We start from the raw sequence: 14,671 nt of genomic DNA on the forward strand, positions 1-14,671 counted from the left end.
TTATGACTGCATGTGCATACGTGCATGATTTCAGCATGCAACAACAAAAAGGTTAGCCATCACTGCTATATACATTCTATTTACACTGAGGTTTTTAGCAATTCCCAGGGGAAAAAAAAGAATGAATGAATATCAGGTTTCTGAAATATTATGCTAAGGACATTAGTGAGGAGGTTAGACCATCTGAAAATATGTTTAGTTCTTTGCTCTGCTATTCAGACATCTATATGATCAAAGTGGTAGAGCAATAATCATAAACAAGACCTTCTAAATGAGAACACAGTAGTGTATCAACCAACCTATATACCGTATTTTTCTGAGTATAAGACACACCTTTTTCCTCCCTAAAAGAGGCTGATAATTTGGGTGTGTCTTATACTCTGAATGTAGCTTTTTTTTCCAGCCTTAACTAGTTGCTAACAATCTTCCCAGCTCTTACCTTGCAGGCTCTTTCATTGTTTCTCTCTGTGAAGAACATTTTCCAAGCCCTAAGTCTTTGCAGGGTTTTTTCATTGCTCTAACTTGCTCCGAGTAACTTTCTCTCCAGCCCTAACCAGGTGCTACCAATGTTCCCAGCTTTACCGGCTTGCAAGCACTTTCATTGTTACTTTCTGTGAAGAATGTTTTCTAAACCCGTCTTTGTAGTTTTTATTTTTCATTCTCTATTTGCTCCAAATGTTTCTTTCCAGCCCTAAGCAGGTGCTAACAATGTGCCCAGCTTTTACCAGCTTGCAAGCTCTTTCATTGTTACTCTCTGCCAGGAATGTATTCCAAACCCTGTTTTTGTAGGGGTGTTTTTCATTGCTTTACTTGCTCCAGGTATTTCTTTCCAGCTGTAACCAGGTGCTATGAATGTACCCAAGCTCTTTCATTGTTACCCTCTGCGAAGAATGTTTTCCAAGCCCTGTCTTTGCAAGTTTTTCCCCATTAGTCTAACTTGCTCCAATGTTTCTTTCCAGGTGCTAATGATGTTCCCAGCTCTTACCGGCTTCAAGCTCTTTCATTGTTACTCTCTGGAAAAAAAGAATGTTTTCCAAGCCCTATGTCTTCGCAGGGTTTTTTCCATTGCTCTAATTGCTCAAACTGTTTCTTTCCAGGTGCTAATGATGTTCCCAGATCATATTGGCTTGCAAGCTCTTTCATTGTTACTGTCTCAAAATAATTTTTTTAAGCCCTTAACCAGGGAATAAAATAATGTGCTGAACTTGACCAGACTAAGGACGCTAGCCAGATGAATACCTGGTAAGCAGATTCTTTTCCCTATTTTCCTCCCCAAAAACTAAGGTGTATCTTATATTCCGTTGCGTCTTATACTCTTAGTTTAGTTTAACACTTTGCTGCCACTATTGCAAAATGATATCCTTAGAGTTCTATTCCCCATAGCCTGTTATACTTCAGTTATAGGAGGAAAAACTGCATTTTCTTATTTACTCAAAGGTCCAACTGGTGCAAAGCAATTTAAATATTATTTAGCAATAATGTTAGTAATTATGCTGTATGTAAAACACAAATAGAATGTTTTGTTTAAGGATACAACAGCAATACTTTCTGCTTATTTACAGGGAGATAATTTATTTTGTTGTAAGAACCATCAGTGCTCCTCTTTTCATTAACAACTGTTGATTATTATATCCACTAATTATCTCCACTTTCTTCCCTCCCCTCCCTTTCTTTTTCACTGTTCAGTTGTCCACTGTTTTTCTCGTCATGTCCTTTCCCTTGGTCTCCTAACCTCATCATGCCTGCTTTATGAGGATATGTTTGTTCTCCAGTTTCTTACATTATACTAATGAAGCAAATGATCCTTTTTATCATAGAAGGCTTAGTGGTATTATGTCAAACAGGCACTATAGACTTCCATTGAGCAACGAAAGCGAAACTAGAGGGATGAAGACCTACCAAAAAATACAAAAACCAGAATAATTCCATGCATATTGGGCAAATAGTTCAGGAAGGAGAGGGCTAGAAAAATGGCAGCAAATGCTGTAATGTCCTGGTTTTAGATGGAAACAAAATACTGAAAGTCAACATTTTGAGTTAAGGGATGGAGATTAGTGAAGGCAAGAAATTTGTGTTATAGAAAAATGACTGCCTCATGACTGGTGCAGAAATATAACTGAAGATCTCAGAGGAAGATGTAAGTGGGGGGGGAAGGTTTTTTTTAAAAAATCATTTGAGAAAATATCAAATATCAAACTTAGTAACATTATTTATGGGGGAAATATAGGAAGGCAGGTTTTTAAAAATATGTTTCAATGTGTACCTTTTGGAGTTTCCTCAAGTTCCAAAGCAGCCTGAGCTACTGTTGTATGTTGTATTATTTTATTGCTTATTCATAAAAGTATTTTGCTTTCTATGTACATAAATAGATCATGGAATCTGTGCCAGTATATTTTCCTGATTGAATATTACAAGAAGTATAATATAATACATCTATTAAGCACCAGTTGGGAAAGGCTGTTTTAGGCCAAAGCAGAACCTCAAAATTTAATGTTGCATCAGATAATTTGGTTGTGGGAATAAAGACAGCAACAGCACTATGTAACAAGAAAATAAGCATCTTTGGAAATGCAGGAAAAAAAATTACACACAGAGACAAACACACATACACACCACCTTCAGATTTAATCAGATTTATGAAATGCAATTGTTGCTTTACATGTGGATTACATGTTTAATTATTTTTAGCAGGATATGTAAACTAAGTCTTCTTGAAACATTAAAGCAATCCATGCAAAATGTTGAACTCTTTGATGCAACAGTCTCTTTATCTGAGAAAAATCATAATCAGATGTTGCATTGAGAGAAGAGAGAAAGGAAATGGAGGAATTTCTGTTTTTTTTCTATTCCATGTTTGCAGTATGACTCTTCCCTGTAAACTAATTATGTGCCTTGGTTATGGTTTCCTTAACTTTGTATTCAGTTTATAGTATTGGTTCCTTAAAAATAGAACCCTGCTTGTTTCTTCAAATATAAATCAGGCATTTTTAATTTGTTAAGCTTAGCAATTGAACACTATGCTTATCTTGTGAAGTATCCCATTATAATACTTTGTCTTTCATTCCTAACAGCTCCATATGCTGAGTTCCTTTTAAAAGCAAAGTACTGGAAGCAACTACTTTCCGCTATTTTAACTAATTGGGTTTCTAACACTCAGGGAATTTGGATCAAGGTCTTCCATTATCATTCCATGGGAGAGAAACTTGTGTTTTTTCTAGCTGAATGTCAGGCCAAAGCCATCATTGATTTGAAAACTTTGGCTTGCCACACTTTATGCTTCAGAATGTATTCTTGTTGTGGGAACTTGGGAGGGGCTATTGCATGAGGGATGTAGAGATGAAGCCATAACAAATTCCTTTTAGATTCTCAAGTTCATCCTTTTTTCAGTACCTGCCCAGAAGCTGATGGGAGTAACGGACATGTTGGCAAAAGATAACTGGTCAACGTGATGAGCTTGTGGATGTGGTAACAAGGGAATTAATTTTAAACTGGGTGGAGAAACCCTTGTAGCTTTACATTTGGGTTTTTCACAGATGTTCCAACATAGCTCTGTTAATAAATTAGAACTTGGAGGAAATCCGTGCCTCAAACTCTGATTTAATTTCGGATGGTATTTGGAACCCTGACACTGGACATATACATGACTGCACTTTAAGAACTGAAATGACAAAACCAATGGCTTAAAAAGAGGTCACCCAAGTCCATTCTGTGCTCCCACACAGACTCCTCAATCACATCTTAGTGTGGTTTCAACTAACCATAAAATGCCATGAGTGTAGCTAACCTTCTGTAAAATGCCTATGAGCATCATGTTGCTTGTATGTGTCTTCCCCGGAGAGGCTAGTCGGCATTAAGAATGTATAGAGTACAATTCTGTCTGAACATTTTGGCAACTATTTGTTATGATATTGCTTCCTGTCAAGCGCATAAAGCAATTTTGTCTTCCATAAAAATAAACACTGTGTGTAATCTCAGACGGTTGTCACTTCCCCCATTTTTGGCACTAAATATTTAAAGAGGAAGGAACCAGGGAATTCCAATCCACTAGCAATCCACTCCTTGTGTTCTAGCCCTGAGCTAGAACTATCAATGAAACTAAAAACCTTACCTGCCCACAAGCCAATCCCATGCCTCGTTCTCCCATGCCATGCGGGCATGATAAATTCAACTCCAGGGCATCAGCTCCAGAAGCCTACATGATACACAGGGGGGGGGGGGAAAGGGGGAGGGGGAATCAAATATTAACTGCCAAATGCTTGAACATTTTAGTGAAGGCAATTTCCCAAATGACAAACTGATAAGTAACTTGCAGCACATGCAATATTTCCTCCCCCTACATCAATATTTATTTTAGTTCATTACTAATTCCACACAAAATATTTCACAGCAACAGAAAATCAAATAAAAACAAAGGAAATATCCAAAGGAAGGCATAATTTTATATTAACGGGTAGTTAACATTCTATTTTTCCTTAAATTAATTCTTAGTTAAATTTAAACAATTCTGGAAATATTGTCAAGTGAGTAGCACAATAAGCCTGTACAATTCAGGCAACAGATTCAATATATGCTTACACCAAATTATTGCACACATTTTCATTTTAAATAAAACTTAGGCATTGTGGGCAAGATGGACATGTTTTCTCCCCAATATGTTGGTTTTCTGTGTCAGAAGAATTGCTTAAAATTGGTTGCTAGTGGTGGTCTGTTTCCATTGTTCAATGTATTCATTTTACGCTGGCTTTTAACAAAACAGTTTTAGAGAATATAATTTAATTAGGCCATTACATTAGAAATCTTGAAGGAATGGAATTCTTGGAAGATATGCACAAATTTAGTACATACATCTGGAACAGAACATTAAAAGAACAAGTGAGTGGTGGATGACAGGAAGCAGTCAAAATTAGAGTACCGTATTTTTCAGAGTATAAGACGCACCAGAATATAAGATACACCTTAGTTTTTGGGGAGGAAAATAGGGAAAAGAATCTGCTTACCAGATATTCATCTGGCTAGCATCTTTAGTCTGGTTTGTTTCAGCACATTATTTTATCCCCTGGTTAGGGCTTTAAAAAAAAACCTTATTCAAAAAGAGTAACAATGAAAGAGCTTGCAAGTCAGAAAGAGTTGGGGACATTGTTAGAACCTGGTTAGGACTGGAAAAAAAATCTGCTCAAGTAGAACAATGAAAAAAAAAAACCTGCAAAGATGTTAAGGCTGGAATTAGCACCTGGTTAGGGCTGGAAATAAACATTTGGAGCAACTTAGAGCAATGAAAAAAATTTGGAAAGACTTAGGCCTTGTAAAACATTCTTAGCAGACAGTAACAATAGAATAGAATTCTTTATTGGTCAAGTGTGATTGGACACACAAGGAATTTGTTTTGGTGCATGCTCTAATATGAAAGATCTTGCAAGCCTGTAAGAGCTGGGAACATTGTTAGCACCTGGTTAGGGCAGGAAAAAAACATTTTGAACAAGTAGAACAATAAAAAAAGCTACAAAGACAGGGTTTGGAAAACATTATTCACAGAGTAAAAGAGAGTGAAAGAGCTTGCAAGCGGGTAGGAGCTGGGAACATCATTAGCACTTGGTTAGGGCTAGAAAGAAACATTTGGAACAAGTTAGAGCAATGAAAAGACTGCACAGGCAGGGCTTGGAAAACATTCATAGCAGAGAGTAACAATGAAAGAGTTTTCAAGTGGTAAGAGCTGGGAACATCATTAGCACCTGGTTAGGGCTGGAAAGAAACTTACTTGGAGCAATTTAGAGTAATGAAAAAAAATTCTGCAAAGACTTAGAGCTTTGAAAACATTCTTCACAGAGAGCAACAATGAAAGATCCTGCAAGATAAGAGCTGGGAAGATCATTAGCACCTAGTTAGGGCTGGGGAAAAAAAGCTTTGAAAAAAGCTGCATTCAGAATATAAGATGCACCTTAATTTTCAGCCTCTTTTAGGGAGGAAAAATATGTGTCTTACACTCTGAAAAATACGGTAAATGCCAGGCAACTTGACTGAGTCCTCTTTATCTGAAATATATTTCTTTTAGCCAGATGTATGTTCACTTCCACTGAATGCCATTTATCCACACCTTTATTTATTGACTAGATTTATATCCTGCTTTAATTCCAGGAGCCGAGGATTATGTTCAGAACCCTTCAGTTTTTCTCCAATAAAAAGCCTTGGAGCTGGGCTAGTAGCTCATGTAGTTGGCTTCCAATAGGTTCAGCTAATGTGAACTTTGAGAAAATACAGTATAATGTATTTCCTATAGTATGTGCTCTGGGGATAGAGTTAACCAAACTTCTTCAGGTTTGCAAAGATTATATTTCCTTAGGAGATATGATTAAGTTCTTCTATTATCCCAACTGATTTACTGTCATAAAGATTCTACCTATCATGATTAAATTAATTTTATCTTAAAGATCTTTATTCAATGTTCATCAAGATAAACCTCTATATTTCTAAAGAACTATGATGCAGATACTTGAAATTAAGTCCATTAACTCTGTGTTTTATCTCCATCATTACATTAGAATCATGCTGGTCTGCAAAGCATTTCTGCTCATAGACTTTTAGCTGTTTGATAACCATAGTTTGACATGTTGAGTATTGACGACAGAAGAATCAATTCTGTGACAAACAGTAGTGGTGAAAGTTGAGTCTCCTTGAAAGAGTCCTCTATCTATCTCCATTGACCAGCAACTATATCTTCCATTGTGCTACTGATCTTTGCACAAAGCTTCCCATGACTCCTGTTATTTCTAGGCATTAGATTATCCAGTCATGTGGCAAGAAGTTAAATGCCTTCTTATAATCAACCCAAGCTACACCAAGTCCTCTTTCTTCTCTTGCAGTTTTCCAAAATCATCTTGTCAATTAGGAGCTGATCTTTTGTTCCTCTGCTATTTCGGAAGTTTGCCGAACTTCTGGGTTCGGGGTTCGGGAGGTTGCTGGGAAGCCCCCCAGCCCGGCTGTCACCTTTTAAAATAGCCGCGCGGCTTCCCAGCAGTCACCGAACACCATTTTTTTGCGTGGTTTTTTTGTTGTTGCATGTTTTAAAAGGTGACAGCCGGCCTGGGGGGCTTCCCAGCAGCCTCCCGAACCCCGAACTTTTGCCGAACTTCTGGGTTCGGGGTTCGGGAGGTTGCTGGGAAGCCCCCCAGCCCGGCTGTCACCTTTTAAAATAGCCGCGCGGCTTCCCAGCAGTCACCGAACGCCATTTTTTTGCGTGGTTTTTTTGTTGTTGCATGGATTAATTGACTTTACATTGTTTCCTATGGGAAACAATGTTTCGTCTTACGAACCTTTCGTCTTACGAACCTCCCCCTGGAACCAATTAGGTTCATAAGACGAAGTATGACTGTATTATTATTATTATGTACATACATTCATGCATGCATGCATTTGCATGTATGCTGTATATACTGTATAATGTATATACAGTATGTGTTTATGCATTTAATATATGTGAGAGTGTGTGTGCATGTTTGTTTTCATCTCCCTGTTCCTGTTTTATATTGATGATGATGTGCTATTAAGTTGGTGTAAACTCTTAGTGACTATATAATTTTATATTAACATTTTAATTATTATAATTTTATAGCTGTGTCTTAATAATATGTTATTTGTACATCATTTAAAATGACTGCATAAAAAGATGTATTAAATATTTTAATTTTACTAAACAAACAAATAATAAACAAGACATTATCTTAACTAATAGTAACTGCAGTGGATGCATATTTTGGATTATCTGTCTTCTCAAAATCGTTATAACTCCAAAAATGGTTTAAGGATCAAGATTTGGGGTGAAAAAGTGACCTAACTCCATCCTGTTTCACATGCTTATTCTGACTTAACAGAATAAGTCAGATTTGTATTTTGCTTGATTTTTGAAAATCTGACAAAATTAGAACTCGATTTGCAATTTGTACTTCTGAGTGACAGGAATGATTTTTGCATGCTGAGTAGTGATGGTTCAAAAATCCCAAAGAGACCAAACATGAAAAATGCTATCCATAATTTTCTTAAAACCTTTCCTCTCCTCTTGAACGTCTTAACCTATGCATGTGCTGTTGTTATTTTTGCTCTCCACTTCTGTGACAAGTTGACCTTTTGTATATATAGGCTGGCCTCCTGTGGAGACCAGACTGAGTACCCTCTACAGTTTATGTACCTGGAAGGTCACAAATACTTGACAGTGAAATGTTTAACATTTTTAAAAATGTTATTTTTATAGGCCCAAAACATAAGAGGCAATAGTGACAGTTTGTAAAACTGCAATGGTTTTTTTGCTTCTAGAATACTGGATAGGTCAGGGTACACAGAACACAATTATATATTAAAAGCACAATCAAATTTCAGTTTCTAAATTTATAGATACCAAATACTGTTGCATGTGTGTGTGTGTATGTGTGTGGATGGATGGATGGATAGATAGATAGATAGATAGATAGATAGATAGATAGATAGATAGATAATACAATATATATAAAATATAAAAATGTGATTATATTATAATCTACAAGTGTTTGACAAAGTTATTTTCATTTGTGTAACTTGGTATTTAAACTATAGAAAAACCAGCAAAGTGCTATTATGTACAATGACTTTATGTGGTATATTTTCTCCTCCTTTATTGTAAATCTATATTAGAACCAGAACAGCATTAAACCAGCCTTTTATACTTTAAATATTCAAGAGTTTTATATTCAAAATTTCTTCCACTGCTGTCAAACTGGAGTGCCTGAAGGCAAGGTAAGATCAAGTTAGGTTCTCCAAGGTAGAATTAAATTTTATCAAGGCATCCGTCATAATATGCATGTTGCTTAAAATGCAAATAAAAGAAGCATAGAAATTCAAAGGCTACAGAATTTTCAGGTAGCATGCAAAGTCCAGGGGACCATTTCTATGGAATAGATTCATTTAATTTACATTTCTACCATTTTAATAAAAACACAAAACAAACAAGCAATCACAGATACATTTTAAACCCTCGTTTTTCATTTGAATTTTTTCTTTTACACAATTACAGAGTAAGGGGAAAGAAAGAAAAGAGGAAAAAGGGAGAAAAGAGAAAGCATATTAGTAAGTCATTACCTCAGCCATTTTTGAAAGCTCAGTCCAATCATTCTTATTATAGCTGCACATAATGCTGGCAATGACAATCTGAAAAGATAAGTATGGAATTCAGTTGTCTAAATAATAAACTAAAGTTAGTAAAATCCATTTGAAAATCTTCTGTCTCTATTGTTTAACTACAATTACATTTTTCATATATTGAAAAATATATGAAATTACATTTCTTATATTGAAGAACACGTCCTATTAAATTCAATTGATCTTTGTCTCAGGTAAATGTATAAAATGGATTACATCAAATCTCTTTTAATATGCATTTCTAAAATAATTTGAAGAAAGTACATGGAATATACCTGAGAAACTGTCAGAGATATAATTGAGAACTGAATGGACAATATACTCAATATGCGTATTTTGAAATCTATATTAAAACAAATTGACCAATGGAAAACTTTAAATGTCTTTCTCCTGGTTAAAACTTCATCCCATTCATAGAAACCTTATGGGTACAATGTCCATCACAGGTACTGGATGTAATGAATAGCTATTAGATATAATGGATAGCTGTGATATAAGTATGTCAAATAACAACTGTGAACAAATATGAGATTCCTAGAAGAATGCAAGAAATATATTGACAACAATATATCCAAAGACAGTGCCGTGACTTGACAGGTAATAAGATTAACTCTGATAGAAAGCAGCTGCTCTACCAGTAGCAACTACAAGTGGAAGCATGTAGGCCACAGCAACTCTGGCAGATATATATTGACAATGATAAAATACATCCATACAAAAAAACCTAAAAAAAAACAGGGATGCCGAAGACAATGGAAAACCATTGCACTCTAGTTTGTCACAAAAACTCACTAGTAGGTAAAAACAATTAGCACCACAACAGAAAAACTTTTTAAAAACCAACAATTGTCTCCAAGCTTTGAAAGACTATTTTAAATGAGTAAGAATATTCTGATAGGTGAAGTCTCTGCAAGCCAGAGTCATTTTTTGTGTGTATACAGCTGTGAAATTTCCACACTGAGATTTATTGCATGTAAATGTTTTGCACACAAAATCCTTGGTTCAAACGTTTCCTTCTTTCAGGCAGTGAATTTACCTCCAATAGTAACATTTGTGTGGATGATTTATTTGCAATGTTTATTTATAATATTAAAAGACAGTCCAATCAACTGAGTCTCAAGAAAGAGGATATAGGGCTACTCATCACTCAGCTTCATTTTTTTACGCATTCCCATAATAGCGTTTTAGGTGCATTTGTGCATGTACAGACATGCATTCAAATGGAGAGGCAGGCAACCTAAGCATTTTACTATTAGCTTGTGGTGTTGGAAGATCTATCGTTAACAGCCACTCAACTGTCCATTCAGCAATATGCAATTCACCTTCACTTTAGAGCTCTCACTATCTAGCCAACATATTGTGAATTCTTTTAAAAATATTATTTGTAGAGCAACTTGAAGCATAGCACAGATAACAGACCAAGTGTGTGGGTGACTGATCAATTTTATGCCTACAAATGTGTAATTCTACGTCTGGAGATTCTGACACTTATGCCACATTAGATTGAAAATCTGATGAAACTGTTGGGTAGCAAGAAAAATGTGGAGAAGGATTTTGATTAGAAATAAGATGAAGAAATTGCCTATACTGGCATCAGCGCTTTGAGACAATGGACTGTTAAAATAAAGAGACGGTGAAAAATTCCTTAGATTTTGGGATGTTTTCATTAAACAATTGTTTTAATTTATTATACTGACTTGCCAAGGATACTGATTTTCCCCCCTTGAATCATCCTTTATATTTCATAAATATGTAATGTCATGCTGCTCCCTGAAGAGTATAATCAAAGCAACTTTTTTTTACATAAAAAATCCCTTGCATGGATATGTGGCATATTTTTTTCCAAATGGATGGATTCCAGACATTCCTATATACTGCATAACTGTCCATGTGTAAACACTATAATTGTGGAAATAAATGAAGATTTGCCTTTGATTAATGTTTACTGCTACACAATTCATAGAAAATTATTTTCTGCACTGATTAAAGAAGTAATGCATCTTTTTTTTTAAAAAAAATTCTCCACATTAAAAAACATACATAAAAAGCAGGAAGAGGGAGATTGTGATCCCCTTATATAGAGCGCTGGTGAGACCACATTTGGAGTACTGTGTTCAGTTCTGGAGACCTCACCTACAAAAAGATATTGACAAAATTGAACGGGTCCAAAGACGGGCTACAAGAATGGTGGAAGGTCTGAAGTATAAAATGTATCAGGAAAGACTTAATGAACTCAATCTGTATAGTCTGGAAGACAGAAGGAAAAGGGGGGACATGATCGAAACATTTAAATATGTTAAAGGGTTAAATAGGGTTCAGGAGGGAAGTGTTTTTAACAGGAAAGTGAACACAAGAACAAGGGGACACAATCTGAAGTTAGTTGGGGGAAAGATCAAAGGCAACATGAGAAAGTATTATTTTACTGAAAGAGTAGTAGATCCTTGGAACAAACTTCCAGCAGACGTGGTTGGTAAATCCACAGTAACCGAATTTAAACATGCCTGGGATAAACATATATCCATTGTAAGATAAAATACAGGAAATAGTAAAAGGGCAGACTAGATGGACCATGGGGTCTTTTTCTGCCGTCAGTCTTCTATGTTTCTATGTTTCTAAAACATACATACCTTCAATGCCAATCCATATGCTCATATTATCTCTTATAAACAATAATAACTTAGCCAAAATTGCACTACAAATTTTAATTTCAATTATTCAGTCTCTCCTAGTATTTATTTCAAGTGGCTAATTTTAATTGTATTAAGTAACAAACTGGAAGAATGTTTCTCAATTTTTACTCTTTATAATCACAATCTTAAATCTATTTTTCTATTTACATTCTATTATACATTTGTTGTGAGCCACCCCGAATCTTCGGAGAGGGGCGGCATACAAATCTAATAAATAATAATAATAATAATAATAATAATAATAATTATTATTATTATTATTATTATTATTATTATTATTATTATTATTATTATATGTTATCTATCTAATGCTGCCTCCTTTGTCTGTTTTTGTCATCTGGGTTACACCAATCATATTTCTCATATTCCTTTTATCCCATTCATATTAAGTTAAATATTAAAAACTTTATCTATATTCTTTCTCAAACTATTCATAGAATTTCACCCAAACTTTATAAAACTCTGAGTGCTCCTTGTCTTTAATTTTCGTTGTCAGTCTATTCTTTTCCACACAGTCCATTATCTTCTTGAGCACTTCTCCTCAGTCGGTATTCTATTCAATTTCCAATTTTGAACACATGCTATTCTAGCAGCTGTTACTATGTGCACAATTAAATATGTTTCTTCTATATTGAATTTCTCTGTCAATATGCCCATTAAAAATATCTCTGGTTTGAATTTGATACTTTGTTTCAAAATCTTCTCAATCCATGTTTGAATCTCTGTTCAGTATTTCATTTCCAAATTAATTCCTTCTGTTTTACTTTCCTTTTCATATCTTGCTTGAAATTGCATCCTCATATACCAGTCCCCTTTTATACCTTGTAGAAGTAATGGATCTGAAGGAACCGGATTTACTCTTCGAAGTCTCCTGTAATTAGTTATCATGATTTCTCCCTATGTACAATTTTCATGTCCATGTTCTAGTCATTAATATATTGTTTGAAATTATGTTTCTTGCAAATATTATATTTGATATAAGTTTTAAAGTCCTTTAGCAGTTGAGTTCAGAACTCAGTGGTAGGATTCAAATTGTTTTATTACCGGTTCTATGGGCATGGCATGGCTTGATGTGAGTGGTAGGGGAAGGATATTACAAAATTTCCATCCCTACCCCACTCCAGGGAAAGGCTACTCCAAAATCTCCATTTCCTCCTGATCATCTGGGATTCGGGAGGCAGAGAACAGATGGGGGTGGGGCCAGTCAGAGATGGTATTTACTGATACTCCGAGCTACTCAAAATTTCCACTACTGGTTCAGGTAGATTAGTTCTGTGCTTCTCAATCAATTTAGAAATTCTACAAAATACTTACTTATCGCAATAAACAAAGTGTTTATTTTGAGCCCCCACATTAGGTTATCAGAGATGTAAACAATTATGTCACAATAAAACTAAATCTTCAGATGATATAAAACAGGGGTATGAAACTCGCGTCATCACGGCAGTGTCACGTGACATGATTTCCCCACCTTCACTAAATTAGGAAGGGGCGTGACTAGTGCATGACACATCTGGCCTGCGGCCGGTGAGTTTCACAGCCCTGATATATAATTGGGGAGGGGGGAAGGTTGCAGTAATTTTAAAAATATACATCTGTTGCACCTCAGCATTTGTGAAAGGCACTGTAACTAATATATATTTCACTCATTACCCTCCCTTTGTTGGAACAAATTGTGATTTCACTGACATGTATTATTAACTTTTATCTGACAGCAACAGTAGCCCATGTCTTTATAACTTCATAATAGCTGAATGAGGGTTAGGCTGTGTTTTCTCAAAATTATTTCAAAGATCTGATTTAAATCTTCCCTGTGGGAAAGTACTGATTGACAATTCTGTCCAAAAGTCTTTATTTTAAATGAGGGAATGCAAGAAGAAAAAGAAAAATGACTAATTGGATTACTGTCATATGTATGATTAGGAGTGGTTTAATCTTAACATAGCTTGACTTGAAATGTAATATTAGGCATTCTTTTTCATTTATTTTTAAAGAGATATTCAGAACTATTTATGCCATTTAATGCCTCTTAATTGCACTTAAACAGGTTTAGATTCAAATTAGTCAATATCAAAAATCCATTTGAGTAGTAGGATTAAATAGTTTGGAGTGACTGCATTATAATTATAATAACATAAAACATTTTTAGATTCCCTTCCCTGCAATTATATCGTATGGGGTCGAAGTTAATGTGCTTCCTGAACTTAGTTGAATCTCCGAAAGTCCTTCAGTTATGTTTTTAAATATGCTGATCTTCATGGACTCTTCACCATACTAAGAATCAACATTTTAAGAGCCTGCCTATATTTCTATTTAGTCCACAGTAATTCAGCACCCATTCAGTTTAAATCTTATCTCTTTTTCTTTTACCATAAGTACTTTTTAAGACCTCCACATCTACTGGACTTCCGCTTGCAAGGAAGGACAGCAGCTTATCGGGGAGACTCTGGCAAGCAAGCAAAGCGGAAGCGATGTCGTATCCCTGACGAGCTTCTCTCCTTCCTGGGTGGGTTGGTGAGATTTGGCTGCTGTATATTGCGAAAGCCGAATCTCGTGTACATGTGCGTGCACTGCCGGTGATTACGAAGCTGCATGTGCAGCTTCATTTTTGGCGGTGGGACGGCATTCCATGCCATCTCCCTAGCAGCCCACCCCTGCCTGTATGCCTCTCATGGCAATAATGCAAATTACTACTCTCTTTGTTATCTGTGTACAAAGAGTTAATCCTTCTCAAGAAATATTTTTTTAATTTTCTGGCCCATTATATTTGCATATAAAAGAGTATAACATATTAAGGTTAGGTTAGGTTAGGTTTATTG

General features: G+C 35.5%; 1 protein-coding gene across 4 annotated transcripts in view; it reads right to left on the reverse strand.

Moving 5' to 3' along the window:
• The window catches only part of DPYD (dihydropyrimidine dehydrogenase), a 735,717-nt gene that overhangs the window by 224,112 nt on the left and 496,934 nt on the right, over positions 1-14,671 (reverse strand). For all 4 annotated transcript variants that reach the window (XM_070746537.1, XM_070746536.1, XM_070746535.1 and 1 more), the window contains 2 exons: positions 9,103-9,171; positions 4,109-4,192 (listed from right to left, as the gene is read on the reverse strand). In XM_070746537.1, the coding sequence (XP_070602638.1) occupies positions 4,109-4,192; positions 9,103-9,171 (153 nt within the window). The remainder of the gene's footprint in view (positions 1-4,108; positions 4,193-9,102; positions 9,172-14,671) is intronic.

The sequence above is a fragment of the Erythrolamprus reginae genome, chromosome 3, assembly GCF_031021105.1.
Source record: "Erythrolamprus reginae isolate rEryReg1 chromosome 3, rEryReg1.hap1, whole genome shotgun sequence".
Lineage (NCBI taxonomy): Eukaryota > Metazoa > Chordata > Lepidosauria > Squamata > Dipsadidae > Erythrolamprus > Erythrolamprus reginae.